This window comes from Pyrgilauda ruficollis, unplaced genomic scaffold (assembly GCF_017590135.1).
Source record: "Pyrgilauda ruficollis isolate IOZ18807 unplaced genomic scaffold, ASM1759013v1 scaffold215, whole genome shotgun sequence".
NCBI lineage: Eukaryota > Metazoa > Chordata > Aves > Passeriformes > Passeridae > Pyrgilauda > Pyrgilauda ruficollis.
Window position 1 is genome coordinate 258,991 of NW_024520873.1, and position 16,601 is coordinate 275,591.

At 56.3% G+C, this 16,601-nt stretch overlaps 2 protein-coding genes across 2 annotated transcripts; both read left to right on the forward strand.

Annotated features, from left to right (window-relative positions):
- The first annotated feature begins 2,665 nt into the window (after positions 1-2,665).
- On the forward strand, positions 2,666-9,223 carry SMARCD1 (SWI/SNF related, matrix associated, actin dependent regulator of chromatin, subfamily d, member 1). Its single transcript, XM_041468208.1, has 12 exons — positions 2,666-2,878; positions 3,634-3,676; positions 3,771-3,893; positions 4,175-4,297; positions 4,782-4,898; positions 5,220-5,321; positions 5,611-5,772; positions 5,884-5,981; positions 6,473-6,608; positions 6,934-7,056; positions 7,296-7,397; positions 7,589-9,223. Exons 1-12 carry the CDS (start codon positions 2,700-2,702, stop codon positions 7,640-7,642), a joined length of 1,362 nt encoding a protein of 453 aa, XP_041324142.1. The 5' UTR covers positions 2,666-2,699; the 3' UTR covers positions 7,643-9,223.
- Positions 9,224-10,364: 1,141 nt separating this feature from the next.
- GPD1 (glycerol-3-phosphate dehydrogenase 1) lies at positions 10,365-15,533 on the forward strand. Its single transcript, XM_041468214.1, has 8 exons — positions 10,365-10,465; positions 10,646-10,823; positions 11,202-11,342; positions 11,766-11,904; positions 12,794-12,906; positions 13,070-13,303; positions 13,729-13,835; positions 14,034-15,533. Exons 1-8 carry the CDS (start codon positions 10,425-10,427, stop codon positions 14,128-14,130), a joined length of 1,050 nt encoding a protein of 349 aa, XP_041324148.1. The 5' UTR covers positions 10,365-10,424; the 3' UTR covers positions 14,131-15,533.
- Positions 15,534-16,601: the final 1,068 nt, after the last annotated feature.

Consider the following 16,601-nt stretch of genomic DNA (forward strand, 5'->3'; position numbering starts at 1 on the left):
TTTCATAGGAAGCACAATAAGATGACAGATGCATTGTACATCAATACCTGCTACTCTTAACAACGATGATATAAAGAATGATATAAATGATATAACTCCCCCACGCCGAGCCTTTCTCTCTCGCTGAGCTGCTGGAAATGCTCCCCTGAGGAGGCAGGTGGGGACAGCCTTATCCTGGGATGGAGCCGAAAGGGAAGGGGGGGAAAAAAAAGGGAAAGGGAAGGGGAAGAAAAAGACTTCATGAGCTGGGTGTGCCCTGGGTCAGAGCTGAGGCTGAGCTGAGCCTCCCTTTCCTGGGAGCTCCGGTGCCTCCAGCCTCGCTGCCTTCCCAAGGAACACAGGGCTGGAGGAGGGAGGGGATTCCTGCTCCCAGCAGGGAAAGGAGAATTAACACTCACAGAGCTGTTAATCCCTGACAGCTCCAGCGCCCCCGTGCTTTGGGACCCACCTGAGGTCCGACAGGAGTCACCAGGTGGAATTTCACCCTGGGAGCACAACCCGAATATAACACACACCTTTTGTCCTAAAAATTCCCAGCTACAAAGAGCAATAGTAACAACAGAGCAGATCCAACAGTGGGCATCCAAAAAAAGCCCTCAGGACTCCATGGAGACTGAATAATAGGGAGTGGGAGTGGGCAGGGAACGCTGAAATGCCAACGCACACCCACACCCACCCTCCCCTGCTCCCCTGGCTCTGACCATGTCCCCTGGCTCCTGGAAATGGCAGAAATGCAGTTTTGCATCTCAACGAGAGCTCTCTCACCCTGCTCTGGCTGGAGCTGCAAAGGCCAGGGGTGGGATTGGAAGGAGAAGGCCGGGCCAGGAGGGCGTTAATGAACCCGATTAATCACAGCCGAGCCCTGCCCGCTCCCTCCCGGCTGCTGGGGCTGTAATCCCCCGCAGGACCTGCTGGCTGGGCTGGGAGCAGCTCACCCCGGCCATCTGTCACAGCGTGGCTCTCCGGGGCTCCGGGGAGTTCTCGGAGCCCCAGGGGCAGCACAGCCCTGCAATTCCCCTGGAATCCGGCCGGGACCGGCGGGATGTGCAGAAGCTGCTCTGTCCAGGCACAAGCCTCCATCGCGTCCCTCGGGGCATCAGGAGTGGGCTGGGAACGTCAGCCGGGTGGGGATGCAGCTCCAGGCTGTGAGACCTGGGCACCTGCACCGTTCAGGATCCTCTGCTCAGGATCTGAAGCTGTTTGGGATCCAGGCAGCCTCACCCTGATGTCGGGATCCAGGGAGCCTCACCCTGATCAGGATCCAGGGATCCTCACCCTGATCAGGATCCAGACAGCCTCTCCCTGATCGGGATCCAGGGATCCTCACCCTGATCAGGATCCAGGCAGCCTCACCCTGATCGGGATCCAGGGATCCTCACCCTGATCGGGATCCAGGCAGCCTCACCCTGATCAGGATCCAGGGACCCTCAGCCCGTTCCGGATCCAGGCAGCCTCAGCCCATGCAGACACCCAGCCCGCTCAGGCTCTGTGGAGATGCCGAGATTCCAGCAGCTCCCCTGGTGGGCCAGAATTCCCAGTCCCCCCTCGCTGGCTGCCGGTGGCAACAGGCGCTGAGGGACAATGCCACAGCCCCCGGTGCTGCTGTCCTGCTGTCCTGCAGCCAGAGCCAGGCTGGCTGGGCACCAAAGTTTCCATGGAGCCACCAGCAGGTGCAGGGCAGGCATTTCCAAAGCTGTTCCACCAAACCCTCGGGGCAGGAGAAAGGAGGAAGGGCACAATGAGGTCATCCCGAGCCCTTCCAGGCTGAATAACCCCAATTCTCCCAGCCTTTCCTCCCAGCAGAGCTGCTCCATCCCTCGGATCATCCTGGACTCACTCCAGCAGCTCCTCGTCCTCCCTGTGCTGGGACCCCCAGGCTGGAGGCAGCGCTCATCAGATGATCATCGTTAATTGTTTAATTAATACTCGTGGTGTGACTGCGCATGTGGCTTTTTCCGTGGATTAATGCTGACTGGGTTTGTGTCCCCCTTCTCTCTGAGCACAGGAAACTGCTTCAGGGAGAAGGAACTTAATGTTAATACTTGCAGAAAGTGGCCTTTAACTCCAGCCTCCTGCTCTCTGAGGAAGCCCAGGGGAGACAGGAATCCTTTTCCTGGTGCTCTGCCTGAACCTGCACAAACTGGGCCCATTCATGGCCATTTGTTTGCCCCATAAACTTCATCCCTAAGATCCCAGAATCCCTGAGGCTGGAAAGGATCACCAAGTCCAAACTGGGGAGTGATCCCCACCAGAGCACTGAGTGCCACATCCAGCTGTTCCCTGGACGTCCCCAGGGATGGCGACTCCACCACCTCCCAGGGCAGCCCCTCACCCCCCTTTCCATGGAGAAATCCCTCCTGAATTCCGGAGGGCAGCTCAGGTGAGGGGTGTCACTGCCCCACCTGCACATGCCATCCCTGGGAAAGGCACATCCACCTCCCTCCGAGCACATCCCCGAGCAAGGGAGGCTCCAGCACCAGGGAACGGGGCTGTAATCACGGCCGGGGAGCGGGGGCTGAAACCCCCAACACTTCCCAGAGTTTGGGACCATCCCGCACCCCAATCCCACCCCTCAAGGTCCCCGATCCCCTCCCCCCGATCCCTCAGACCCTGCACCCCAATCCCACCCCTCAAGGTCCCCGTTCCCTTCCCTGACCCCCGGGCGCTGACCGGCTCTGTTCTCTCCGCAGCGCCCCGGGATGCTGCCGGGCGGCCGCCTGGCGCCGCAGGGCCCGGCCATGGGTCCTCCCGGGTACGGTGGGAGCCCAGCCGTGCGGCCCGCGCTGGCGCAGGCCGGGCTGGACCAGGCTCGCAAGCGGCCGGCGCCGCAGCAGCTTCAGCAGGTGCAGCCGCAGGCGGTGCCCAACCGCAACCACAAGTAAGGCACGGGGAGAGGGCGCATCCCGGGGCTAACGGGGACATCCCGGACAACGGGAGCATCTCGGGGCAGCAGCAGCAGCATCCCCTGTGCTGTCGTGGGCATCGAGAGGAATTTCTTGATGGAAATTGCCAGGTTTTGGAAGGGGCTGCCCAGGAAGGTGGTGGAGTTGCCATCCCTGGAGGTTTCCAAAGAGTGATGGACGTGGCACTGAGTGCTCTGGGTTGGTGACAAGGTGGGGTTCAGGCACAGGTTGGAGTCAAAGGTCTGGAAGGGCTTTTCCAAGCTCAGGGATTCTGGAGTTCATCCTGCAGCACTCAGGGGCTGAAGGGTCCTGTCAGGTCCTTGTGCATTCCATTCCCCTGGCATTGGAGGACAGCACTGGGCAGGGCAAGGCTGAGTTTATGTCACGTGCCTGCATCCTGGTGCGATGCCCCAGTGAGAATGAAATTCACCCTGGATTTAAAATGCTGTTCCTGGAAAAGCCAATCCAAAGCTGATTGGGGCAGGAAGGTCACTTGGTGTGGGCGTTGTGTCAGGTCCTCCTTCCCAAGGGATAAACCCCCTTCCCAATAGATGTAATTCCCTTTCTGAGTGCTCAGAGGGGTGGGAGCATTGAGATAACCAGTTAGCCATACTGGAGCAGGGCCCAGCTAACTGGGGAGTCCCTGGGCAGTTGGAGCTGCAGGTTTGTGAGTTCCTGTGCCCAGAGCCGTTCCCATTTTCACACCCCCTTTGCTTCTTGCCCCCGTCAGTGCCAAGAAGAAGAAGATGGCAGATAAAATCCTCCCGCAGCGGGTGAGTGGGACACGGGGAGGGGCTCGGGGGGAGGTGAGGCAGCCTGGGGCACTCTGGGGAGCTGATGGGCATTTCCATCCTTGCTTGGCCCCAGATCCGTGAGCTCGTGCCCGAATCCCAGGCCTACATGGACCTGCTGGCCTTCGAGAGGAAGCTGGACCAGACCATCATGAGGAAGCGCCTGGATATCCAGGAGGCCCTGAAACGCCCCATCAAGGTAGGGCAGTCCCTGGCTTGTACCCAGGCTCTGCAGGCTCCTGAGTTCAGGCAGCAGGAGGGCACTGAAGGGTTGTGTCCTGTGAGTGTGGCATATCAGGGGTCTCAGTGCTCTGGACACTGCAAGGACTGGGACCAGCAGCACCTCTGTCCTGTGTGCTCCAGGAGGGGGGGAATGAGAGGCAGCTGAAAACACTGAGCTCAGTTTTAGCAAAGCCTGTGCAGGACAGTTGGCCCTGTGCAGGAGAATTACCAGTGCTGAGCTGGTGTTTTTTCTCCCAGCAAAAGCGAAAGCTGCGCATTTTTATCTCCAACACCTTCAACCCCGCCAAGTCGGACGTGGAGGATGGCGAAGGAACCGTCGCCTCCTGGGAGCTTCGGGTGGAAGGACGGCTGTTGGAGGATGTAAGTGGGAAGTAGCCAACCTCAGAGGAGACTGTGGATCTGGAGTTGGCAATGAAACCAGTTTCCTAGTGTCTGAGAGCACAGCTGGGGCTTGATATCCTCCTTCATCTCTGTTTTCCAAGGAGTCTGATGGTGACGAGACCGAGAGCCCAGCTTGCAGACCGATGGGTGTCCCCATGGCAGGACATGAGTTGTCCAAAGTTCTTAGAGTTGTGAGAATCACTGGTGAGAGCAGCTCAGTGGCACTTGTGTCCCCGGCCCTGAGAACCAGGGCACTGGCATTGTACGTAACTGCTGAGGGGTTTAACTCCTGCGAGCTCATCTTTAACTTCAGTCTTTCCCTTTCTGACTTGGAAACTCGATTTTTGAGCACACGTTGGTGAATTCAGGTGTTCAGAACTTACAGGAGCTGTTGTGCACGGTGGCTGTGCTTGAGTGCTGAGACTTGCTGCCCTAACCCTCTTCCTCCCTGTGTTGCTTGCAGTCTGCTCTGTCCAAATATGATGCCACCAAGCAGAAAAGGAAATTTTCGTCCTTCTTTAAATCTCTGGTCATTGAACTTGATAAAGACCTGTATGGCCCTGACAATCACCTAGTAGAGGTGAGCTGCTTTTTGCTGTGTTTCCTCTAAAAGTGGGTTGGTGTTTCAGCAGGTGGGGTTTGTGTGTCATTTATACTTGGGAGGTGGGAATCTTTGAGGCTCCTGGGAGCCAGGAGCTCTTGAATTCGCACTTTGGCTTTTCCTCTCACTTGCTGAAGGTCAGAACAAATGCATTGACTCTTGTTTCAAACTCTTAAGTGGGAAGAATTGGAGATTTCTCTAGCTGGGTGGGATTTACTGGCAAAGTTTTTGGGTGGCCAGCAGCAGGAGCAGGGGGAATCATGTTTGGGGGTGGCTTCTGAATTCCCTCTCGTGTTGCAGTGGCACAGGACTGCTACGACTCAGGAGACAGATGGCTTCCAGGTGAAGAGGCCGGGGGATGTGAACGTGCGCTGCACTGTCCTGCTGATGCTGGATTACCAGGTAGCATAGTAGGGAAAAATTCCTCCCTGTAGGGGTGGCGAGGCCCTGGCACAACTGCCCGGGGAAGCTGGAGCTGCCCCTGGATCCCTGGAAGTACCCAAGGCCAGGTTGGACAGGGCTTGGAGCAACCTGGCATAGTGAAAGGTGACCCTGCCCATGGTGGGAGGTGGAATGAGATTTCTTTAAGGTCCTTCCCAGCCCAAACCATTCCATGCTGGGAGCAGCAGTGCTGGGCATGCACCATTACCTGTGTCTGGGGCTGCCTCACCTCTCCGTGCTCTCTGTTCAGCCTCCCCAGTTCAAACTGGATCCGCGCCTGGCTCGGCTGCTGGGCATCCACACTCAGACCCGGCCCGTGATCATCCAGGCCCTGTGGCAGTACATCAAGACCCACAAGCTGCAGGACCCCCACGAGCGGGAGTTTGTCATCTGTGACAAGTACCTGCAGCAGGTGAGCAGTGGCAGGGCTGGAACAGCAGCACCTGGATCGGTTTCCAGTGCGGGCAGCCGGGGGTGGCTGCAGCGAGCCCCTGCTCCTCCCTCAGCCCTGTCTCTGTCACAGATATTTGAGTCGCAGCGGATGAAGTTCTCTGAGATCCCACAAAGGCTTCATGCCTTGCTGATGCCCCCCGAACCGATCATCATCAATCATGTGATCAGGTGAGGCTGCTCCACGGCAGTTCCTGTTTCCAGGAAGGAGTGGGAGGGAGAGAGAGAGGGAGGGAGAGGGAGGGATGGATGAGGCTGGCATGGGAAGACAACGTGCTGTGTCCTGATTTTCAGCAGCAGTTCCCATGTTGCCTGTCACTGTTCCTTTGTACAAGAGCAGCCGCCTCTCCCATTACCACATCCCTCTTGCAAAGGCACTCCCACATCCCTGCTGTCCTTTGCTGTCTGTAGAAACCTTCTTGGAGCAATCATTCTCTTCTTTTGCTGCAAAGCCATCGGTGGGCTTTTGCTGCTTTTGGGGCTGAGGCTGACAGTGGCATGGCTTGTCCCTGTCCTTGCCTGCAGTCTGTTTGCTGCAGCATCCCAGAGGAGCTGCATTTGCTGCTTTCTTGAACTGGTCCCATATTTTCTTTTGGGACCTTTCCCATATGCCTTCTTTCTGGAGCTACTCCCTGATTGTGGCTTCTTGTGAATGTCCCCAGCGTTGACCCAAATGACCAGAAGAAAACAGCCTGCTATGACATTGACGTGGAGGTGGACGATACCCTGAAAACCCAGATGAATTCCTTTCTGCTCTCCACAGCCAGTCAACAGGAAATTGCTGCTCTGGATAACAAGGTAGGAAAAGCTCCTTCAGGTCTGCTCTCCTTGTTGCTGGGCAGAGATGTGTCTCTGGACACAGAATAGGAGTGCTCCGTTGTTCGGAGGCTGCAGTGGGATGAGCCATGTTTACAAACATGGCTGTACCTGGAAATGTAGTTTTTAAAGCAACCAGTCTATGGGAAAATGGGTAATATTTAGAGAGCAGGAAACTAAGAGCTGAACATCCTAGTAAGTATAAGTTAACTAGAGAGTGTAAGAATTTGCCTTCATGTGTTGGATCCCTTGATGTTTCTGACTTCTCCCCTGTTCAGCAGTTCCATTCTGTGTTTGTCTCCTTCAGATCCATGAAACAATTGAGACCATCAACCAGCTGAAGACACAGCGCGAGTTCATGCTGAGCTTTGCCCGAGATCCTCAGGGCTTCATCAACGACTGGCTCCAGTCCCAGTGCCGGGATTTGAAGGTAGAAGCTTTGTCTTGTGTAGAAGGTGGTCCAGTTCACACGCTTCCCTCATTAGAATGAGCTCCCACAGAGAGAAGGAGGCAATTTCCTCCTTGGAAAGCGAGGCTGGGATTTGAGTCAAGCGTAAGAAGCTGACCTGAGTGCACTGAGATGTCTGTGAGGAAAGGGAAGGGGGTGGGTTTGCTCAGCACAGCCAGAGCTTTTGCACTCGCTGAGCTGTTGTGCCTTTGTGCTCCCAGACAATGACTGATGTCGTTGGGAATCCCGAGGAGGAGCGCAGAGCCGAGTTCTACTTCCAGCCGTGGGCGCAGGAAGCCGTGTGCCGATACTTCTACTCCAAGGTGAGTGTCCCCAGGCAGGGGTCCCTCTCCGTGCCTGGCACTCCTTGGGGCACACAATGCTGGGGGAAGGTGGTGGTTGCATCTTGGTCCCAGTTTGAGCTCGCCTTTTCCAGCTGGCTCCTGTGTTGACTGGGTGCTCTGGTGCTGCACCACCCGAGGGTGTTAATGCTGCAACTCGGCTCCTCTTGCAGGTGCAGCAGAGACGGCAGGAACTGGAGCAGGCCCTGGGGATCCGGAACACATAGGCTGCTCTGCTCCTCCCCAGGCAGAAGCATCACAGCTGTTTGTGGAGACAGAGCTGCAGAACTCACTGTTCCAGCTCACCGAATCCCACTCTGGCAGCGAGGCCCACGTTATTCATCCTGGCATTGTCCCTGCAGGGGCAAGTCCAGGACACCTGGGGCAAACAGACAGGCTCCAATGAGCACACATTTCTACCTGGTTTTCTTCCTGACTGTTGCCTTGTCAGTCCCAAGGCTTCCACGAGCGTCCCCGTGACTCTGCACTGCCCGTAGTGTCCCCGGTAGCCAGAGTGACTCAGAGCCTTCTCTCAGCCCATTCCTCCCCAGCCGGCATCTGGCTGGGCACTCAGAGCTGGCTCTGAAGCCTGGCTCTGCTTTAAGGTGTGGCTGGGCTCTTCCCTGCCACGTTTTACAGCCTGTGCCAGGCGCTGTCGTGGGCAGGATGCCATGAGCTAACATACCTCCCTGCCCTCACCCCCTCCTCAGAGGGTGCTGCTGCACTGGGCTGCCTCATAGGTCACTCTCCTCCTTGAGGAAGATACTGAACTGTATAGAGAATTGCTTCTTCCCTTCTCCCTTCTCCCCTGCCTCATTCCCTTCGTGTTCCATGACAGACTGTCACAGGCTGGGATCACAGGGAGACAAGGCCTTGGCTTCCTGCAGGGATGTGGAAGCGTTGGAGTGATGCAGCACTTCAGACACCTACAAATGGGTTCCAGCAAACCACGAGGCTGTTTGTGTTCCCTGGAGCAGGGAGAGGAGGTGAAGCAGCTGCCTGGAATTCTGCAGGGACAGTGTTGTAGGCTCATTCCTTCAGGACAGTTGTCCTGTGTCACTTGCTGTGGGGAGCAGAGGCTCCTTTGTGTGGGTCCAAGGGTCCAAGGACAGCACAGTCCTTGGAAATGGACATTTTTCCAAGCATATGTGAGTTAGCAGGTGTTTCCATGCTGAAGCTCCTGTGGTTTTTAGTCAAGTTTTAGGCTGTGGGGCTGCCATAGGGCCCAGCATGGTTCAGGAATGTACAAATAGATTTTCTCCACTGTGAGGAGTAGCAGCCCCAATGCCTCCTCCTGGAATGAGGTACTGGTGGTCAGACTTAGGAGAATGAAATAGCTCCTTTTCACTCCAATCCCAGTGTTTGTGCTCGGGACTATAATGCAAATGGACTCAAAAGTTGGTCTGACTCTTGGAATAGCTGCAGGATCATGTTACTGATGAGCACTCACCCAGTTCAGTGTGGCTGGGGAGGATGCTGTGAGTTGGAGCACCTGGGTGGCCCTACTACTGCTTGTGTCTGTGTTACTACATGTCTGTGAGTAATAGACTCTCGACTTCCCCTCTCCTTTGCCCTTCTGAAATGCTCCTCCGTGGTACTGGGGTGAAGGTCTTGGTGCTGGAGAAGCAGCCCCTGACTCCTCAGGGTACTCCCACAGGAGGGATGCTGAGTCCTACATAGCAAACGTAGCTGTTGCAGAGTAACTGCTTTTCTTAACTGAGTATTACGGTTTTTTCCATGGACCAAATTTTTTTTTTGTACTGTATCCTTGTAGACGTCACCCAGTTTTAATAAAAGACTCCTGTGAAGGAAGCTGTCCTCCTCCTTCCATGCTGACAGCTTGCACTCTCCCAGCTGCCATGGGGGATGAGCCTGGTGACTCCCAGGGAAGGGACACGATTATCTGCTTTCTTTTCAAAGCCAGCAGGGTTAAGTGACTGGAGAGAAAATGTTCTTCATATTTTGGCCTTTTATAGCGAGCCCTTCTTGGAGGGATCTCCCAGCTTGCAGACTCTGCTAAGCCTTTGCAAAGTGCTTTTGTGGTAAACAAAGTAACTTGAGCAAAACTGGAAGCCCAGTGGCCAGTGCTAATAAATCCTGAATTGCCTCGTGTCCACTTGGCTGGATTGTGGCAACCTGTTGGACATCCCAAAGGAGCAGGGCAGAATTTGAGGGAAATTGAAATACAGTTTACATGCAAGGGTTTAAAATTATGCAGAAGGGGATTTATTCTCTTCACCCTGCTTGTTTATAGAACCTAACTGCTTTGCTGCAGACCTGGGAGCCCCTGGGGCAAGGGAAGCATCCTCTGTGTGAAGGGGAAAGTGCTGCTGGCTGTGGTGGGGACAGGAGCTGAGTCCTGGGGCTACACCAGGTGGTTCCTGCTCCTTCGTTAGGGGGAAATGGCACTTTTTAGCAAGAGGGGGACATATTGAAAAGCTTTTATGCAGAAAGGCTCATTAGTGACGAGTCAGCTTGGCAAGTGCTCTGCCTAGGTCTCTGCAGCTTCCTCACGAGGGGCAGCAGAGGGGCAGCTCTGATCCCTGCTCTCTGGGACAGTGTCAGGACCCCGGGGAATGGCTGGAGCTGTCAGGGGGGTTGGGATGGATATTAGGAAAAGGGTATTTTCTCCCAGAGTGCTCAGGCACTGAACAGGCTCCCCAGGCGATGGTCACAGCCCTGACCCTGCCAGAGCTCAAGGGGCGTTTGGACAACGCTGTCAGGCACAGGGTGGGATTGTTGGGGTGTCCTGTTCAGGGCTTGGACTCACCAATCTTTGAGGGTCCCTTCCAGCTCAGGGTATGATACGATTCCCTGATTCCATGACTCCTGGTTCTGGGGGATCTGAGCTGCTCCAGGGCAGCGCTTTGCACCTGCCACGCACGGAGGGGGTGCCCGGTGCCCCGGGGGCGAGGCGGGGCCGGGGGCGGGCCGGGGCCGCCCCTGCTTCGGGCAGCCTTGAAATAGCAGAGGCGGCTTCCAAGCCCGCAGTGCCCCGCTCCCGGCACCATGGGTGGCAAGAAGGTTTGCATCGTGGGCTCTGGCAACTGGTGAGCGCCTGGCACCCGGCTCCCCTCGGCGAGCACAGCGCGGTCCCTGTCCTCCCCTGTCCCCCCTCGGCACCCCCGGCAGCCGGTGCCAGCCGTCCGCATTCCTGCAGGTCACAGAGTGACCTGTGGTGCCCTGGGCTCTCCAGTGCCCACAACCACGGCCTCCCTCTGCCCTCGCAGGGGCTCGGCCATCGCCAAGATCGCCGGCAGCAACACAGCTCGGCTGAGCAGCTTCGAGAACCAGGTGAACATGTGGGTGCTGGAGGAGGAGGTGGGCGGCCGGCGGCTCACGGACATCATCAACACGGAGCACGAGAATGTCAAGTACCTGCCGGGGCACAAGCTGCCCCCCAACGTGGTGAGTGTGGGCTGCCAGCAGTCTCTCCGAGGGGCAGAGCTGATGTTTGGGCTTTGGAGAGAGGCCAGCAGCTCTGGGGGTGTGAAGGCAGGGGATGCACCGGGCTGTGCGGGGCCCAGTTATGCCCTCCCACTGACCTTCATCTGTGCTTGGATGAGCTGCAGCCCTGGCTGCTCTCACTGCCCACCTTTGACACTGCTCTGGCATCCCACAGGCTGGGCTGGAGGCCATGTGGCTGCCTCTGAGCTGGCATCATCCCCCTCTGCTCTGGCATCATCCCACCAGCCCCTCTGCTGGCAGGGACCTGGGCATGGTGACTTTGGGCCCTTCCTTGCCATCCATCTTCCCAGTCCCTAACGCCATTCACACTCTATTCAGGTGGCAGAGCCAGACCTGCTCAAAGCCTGTGCAGGGGCTGATGTCCTCCTGTTCGTGGTGCCCCACCAGTTCATCGGCAAAGTCTGTGACCAGCTCAAGGGCCACGTGAAGAAAGAGGCCATTGGGATGTCACTCATCAAGGTGTGAGCAGGAGCAGGGCTCACCAGGGTGCGGGGCCAAGGCAGGGGAGCTGAAAGCAGCCCAGCTTGGAGTGGCTGCTAAGGGAGTCCAGGGATTTTGGAACAGAAGCAGGCAGTGGGGGGAAGAAGGGAAGTGAGGGTAGAGTCTTTGTGGAGATTTGGAGGTGTTGGTGGAGAAGAGTGAGGGCATATGGGGGATCTCAGGTGCTGAGAGGAGCAGGGCACAGCTCTGCATGTCAGGATCAGTCAGAGCACTGCAGCACAGGGAATGGCAGGATTGGGGTGCAGGGCAGGTGTCCAGGAGGGGCAGCTGCTCATTGTCTGGTTGGCAAGGCAGTGTTCAGTCAAAGGTTGGACTCAATGTCCTCAGAGATCTATTCCAGTGTAATTGATGCTGTGGTCTCTGTCCCTGGCTGTCCCCCAGGGTGTGGATGAAGGACCAGATGGGCTGAGGCTGATCTCAGACATCATCCATGAGAAACTGGGAATAGAAATGAACGTGCTCATGGGGGCCAATATTGCCAGTGAAGTGGCAGAAGAGAAGTTCTGTGAAACCACCATCGGTAAGGAGCCAAGAGCCCTCCTCGTTAGCAGCTTTCATTTGTGATTAGCAGGAAGAGGCAAGGGGCGGAGTATGGTGCAGCTCAAACTCCTGCTGCCTTGGGTGAACTGGCCCTGTTCCCTGGGAAGACAGGAGACTCCATAGGAGCTGGCTGAGCTCATTCCCAGGGTTTGTGATGGGATCACTCACTTCATTAACAATGGAGTTATGCAGCTAAAGGTTCCTGCCAGGATGGAGCCAGCATCAGGCAGCTGCCTGGCACAAATTAAAGGGGTGGGCAACAAGAGGCCCCTTAGGAATAATTTTCATCCTTGATTTCCTTGGGCATCACAGGATGCCCACCTGGATCTCATGTTATTGCCAGCCAGGACTGCTTGGAAGTTCATGTAGTGACAGTTCCAACACCCTCCACACTGTTGGGGACTGTGCACAGAGCCAAAACAAACAGAACCATTTGCTGGGTCAGAAGTTGTGGCATTCAAAGTGTGTGTTTTATGAAACAACAGCAAACACACTGGGCAGGAGGCTGGGGAGGTGGAGCAGAGCCCACAACCCCTGTGAGCACACAGGACCCTGCAGGGACAACCACAACAGAAAGCTGCAACCCCAAATTTGCAACCTTTGAAGATGTCTTTAACCTATTGAGCATTCAGAAAGTCATTTCTCAATTGCGTGACACAGAGCATGGATTGTCCCCTGTCTTCTGGGAATGTCAAAGTTGAACATTGCTTATCTGTCAGGCAGTGTGTGCCTGACTCTGTGTGGACCTGCAACTGTTTTGCAACATTGGTTGGGCAATAGGTTCCTCTCACTGGATGGCCTTCAGGAGAGCATGGACCTACCTCATGGGTTTCCCCATCATCTTCTTCCTCGTCCCTTTGTCTCCTCAGGCTGCAAGAACATGAAGCACGGGCAGATGCTGAAGGACCTGATGCAGACCCCCAACTTCCGTGTGTCGGTGGTGCAGGAAGCTGACACTGTAGAAATCTGTGGGGCTCTCAAGGTGAGCAGAGCCCGGGGCTCTGCAGGGAGCTCAGGGGAGGAGGGCTGGTGGGCACTGCCACAGACAGCAGCCAGTGCTTGGGATCACACAGGCTGCTCACAGATGCAGCCAAGCCCCAAGCTCTGTTGGGAAGAGACCCCTCCACATTGCCACTGTTTTCCAGAACGTGGTGGCTGTAGGAGCTGGTTTCTGTGATGGGCTTGGCTACGGCGACAACACAAAGGCTGCCGTGATCCGCCTGGGCCTGATGGAGATGATTGGCTTTGCCAAACTCTTCTGCAAGGGCCCTGTCACCTCCTCCACCTTCCTGGAGAGCTGTGGCGTGGCTGACCTCATCACCACCTGCTATGGGGGCCGCAACCGCAAGGTCGCCGAGGCTTTTGCCAAGACTGGCAAGGTGAGCAGAGCTGGAAGCGGCCGACACTGAGACGTGTGTGGATAAAGCTGGGTCAGGGGAGGTTTGGGTGGGATAGCTGGGAAAGGTTCTTCACCCAGAAGGTGGTCGGGCACTGAACAGGTTCCCCAAGGTTGCCAGAGCTCAAGGGGTGTTTGGATAATGCTGTCAGGCACAGGGTGGGATTGTTGGGGTGTCTGTGGGGGGCCAGGAGTTCAACTGGATGGTCCTTGTGAGTCCCTTCCAACTCAGGATATTCTGTGATTCTATGATTCCTGCATCAACCTGGTGAGAAGGCAGGGAGGTGATCCCCCTTAGCACTGTGGGATCTGTCTGTGCTTGGCTAGTGCTGCAGCCCAGCTCCAGGGCAGGAACGTGGTGCAGCAGCAGAGCTGCAGGTCCAGCTCCTTACTGCTGTGTTTTTTCAGTCCATTGAGCAGCTGGAGAAGGAGATGCTGAATGGGCAGAAGCTGCAGGGTCCCCAGACATCTGCTGAGCTGCATCGAATCCTCAAGAGCAAGAATGCAGTGGAGAAGTGAGTGCTGGAATCTCTGTGCTTCGTTGGCGTGGGGCTTTTCAGGAGCAGCAGGAGGGGAAAGCCCCCAGCAGCTGGGCAGGAGTGGCCTGTTGGATGGGGCACAGTGCCATTGGCCCACCTGCTCCTCTATGCCGTGACAGAAGTCGAGGTGCTCTGACTCGGCCATCTGTGGTGACTTTCTTTGTCTGCCCACAGGTTCCCCCTCTTCACTGCTGTGTTTCGGGTCTGCTACGAGGGCAAACCTGTCACTGACTTCATTTCGTGTCTCCAGAACCACCCTGAGCACATGTAAGGGGCTCTGCCTGCAGAGCACAGGTCCCGCTGAGATGTGCTGAGACCTCCTGCCCACACTGACCTGATCTGCTGCCACAGCCTCAGGAAGAGTCTGGGTCTCCTGGGAGCCTTTGCTGACTGCTGGAAGAGCAGAGGTTCCCTTCCCCAGCCCCAGACACTGCCCTGGACACTGAGCCTGGCACAGAGGTACCTGCTGACCTCTTCCTCTCTTTGAAGAGCTCGTTTAATTGCTGCTGCTAAGGTTTGTCCTGAGCAGGGCTGAGCATCTTCCTCCTTCCACTTCCTCACAGTGGATTCAGCTCTGGGAAGGACTCTGCCAGGCCATCATGATAGATAAGGGCTGGGCACTGCCTGGCAGGGAAAACAGTGTCCCAAGTCCTCCCTCTTAGCCCCATGGGCCACTCTGAGTGACACCAGCTCTTCCCTACCTGCTGCTGCTTTTGCATTCCCTGTCTGGTGGAGAGGGCACAGTCCCCTGCCAGGCTCCACCTGGTGAGTGGAGCTCTCAGGACTTCCAAAGGCACCGAGGATCTTGTAAGCAGCACCAGCACAGCACAGACAATGGCATTCCTTGCCACCCGGCCATGTGCTGCTTTCCCCCAGCTGCTCCTGCTCACCCAGGGACACTCTGGAGCTTGTTTATTTAGAGCTTTTGCTCTCTCCATCAGACTTGGCCCCAGCCCTGGGGAGCTCCCCTGTTGTCACAGGTTTGTGACAAAATGTGCTAATTCCATGCCCGCTGACTTATCTCCCTTGTCTCAGTTTGACCTCTGGGGCTTGGCACTGCCAGGGACCAACTGCCCCTGAGTCTGTGTGAGCAGCTGGTGTGACCCCTGCCTTATACCCTCACATCAGGCAGGTGGGTCAGCTCAAGGCACCTGAGTCACGTTGATGTTCAGTAATTCCTCCACAGCCACACTTTGCCTTCCTCTGGCTTGCTTCAGCTTGTGCTTTAGACTGCTCTGTGCTTCCATGTGTGGCTGTCCAGGAGCTGAGGAAGGAGGTCTCACACTTTCCTCATGTGGGGATGCTGCAAGCTGCCCTCTGGCACAGGGGCAGGAATAGGCATATGATCCACAACAGGTACATGGACATGTCCAACATCCCAGGACAGGACAGAGGTCTTGGGCCTCACACTGAGCCTGTGAAATTTGCCCCTTGTCCAGACAGCTGCCACATGTCCCTCTGCTCCTCTGAAGCTGGTAGTGTTTGCTCAGGCCAGAGTGTCCACTGGTCACTGATCCTACCTGGGCTGGAAGGCTGGAATGCTGCAAGGCTTGGGATGCTCCCCCATTCAAGTCCCAGAGCCAAGGGCTCTCTGACTAGCAGTGTTCCTTTAAAATAACAATAAACATGGAGAGGAGGCAGGAGATGCTCTCCTCGTTCTGTGGCTCCAGTGCATCACTGTCGCTGGGTTGGTGCCTGCTGGACTTGCTGAGTGCTCAGAACAGGGCACTGCCCGTTCCCTCCTGGCCCTGCACCCTCCCGTGCTGTCCCAGAAACAGCAAGAACGTCCCTGTAGGTCCCTGTTCAACCCCAGTGTCACACAGTGTCCCACTTGCTTTGTCTCAGCAACGGTTCCAGGATTAAAATTTGGCCGTAGGACTATGGCGGGTTGGGATTGCAGCATTGAGCCGGGTCCAGAGTCCTCACCTGGGGCCAGCAGGAGCCAGGCCAGGACCACACTGTGCCCCACACACCCCAGGCCTCCCCTCCTCTGACGTTTGGGGCTTCCCAGGACACGCTGTGGGATTTTATTCATCTCTTCCCAGCTGCTTTTCCCAGACTCACTTTGTCCCTGTGTGTCTTTAAAGGAGCCCCGTACTGAGTGACCTTTCCAGGGCTCTGAACCCTCTGCTCGGTGTCTTACAAGGGGAATTTAATCTGTTGGCACTGCACTTGTTTCTGTGCCTTTTATTAGCCACGTTTTCTCAGCAGGCACTCCGCGACCTTTAAATTCAGCAGAACTGTCGTGTGGGGGGAGCCAACACGGCTTCCTCTGCCGAGGAGCTTTATTGAGCTTGGAGGAAGGATAAAGGAAGTCCAGCGTGTTCCTGCAGGGCTGGCACGACTTCTAGTTCTCTTTGTCTTCAAGGGCTTCAAGGAATCCAAGTGTTTGGATACGAAGCTCATGCAGGAGAGAGGGTCCCTGGGCTCTGCTCCCTCACACAAGCTCCTGTCAGCACCTGCCTGGAGCTGCAGCAGAATCCAGCAGGGATTTGTGTTTAGCTGGGATGGAAATGCTTTGTGCATCCCCCTTGTCCATGTTTCTTTGACCCTGGAAGTGCCCGAATCGCTGCAGACCCTTGCTGAGGGTCCCAGGTTTCCAACAATCTCTCTCTTTTAAACACACCACACTGGAGCTGGATGTCCCGAGCTATAAAAAGTCTTCCCTTTGCCATTTGGAATTATGTTCTGCAGGCTCAGCACATCCCAGTGCCCTGGGAGCTGCTGCTGGGGGAAAGGAGG

Bases quoted from the DNA above. Each gene is read 5' to 3' on its own strand.
- SMARCD1 (XM_041468208.1), top strand. From the start codon at position 2,700: ATGCTGCCGGGCGGCCGCCTGGCGCCGCAGGGCCCGGCCATGGGTCCT. The intron at 2,879-3,633 runs GTAAGGCACGGG...TGCCCCCGTCAG, and splicing joins GTGCCCAACCGCAACCACAA to TGCCAAGAAGAAGAAGATGG. The intron at 5,773-5,883 runs GTGAGCAGTGGC...TCTCTGTCACAG, and splicing joins GTGACAAGTACCTGCAGCAG to ATATTTGAGTCGCAGCGGAT.
- GPD1 (XM_041468214.1), top strand. From the start codon at position 10,425: ATGGGTGGCAAGAAGGTTTGCATCGTGGGCTCTGGCAACTG. The intron at 11,905-12,793 runs GTAAGGAGCCAA...TTGTCTCCTCAG, and splicing joins GTTCTGTGAAACCACCATCG to GCTGCAAGAACATGAAGCAC. The intron at 13,304-13,728 runs GTGAGCAGAGCT...GTGTTTTTTCAG, and splicing joins CTTTTGCCAAGACTGGCAAG to TCCATTGAGCAGCTGGAGAA.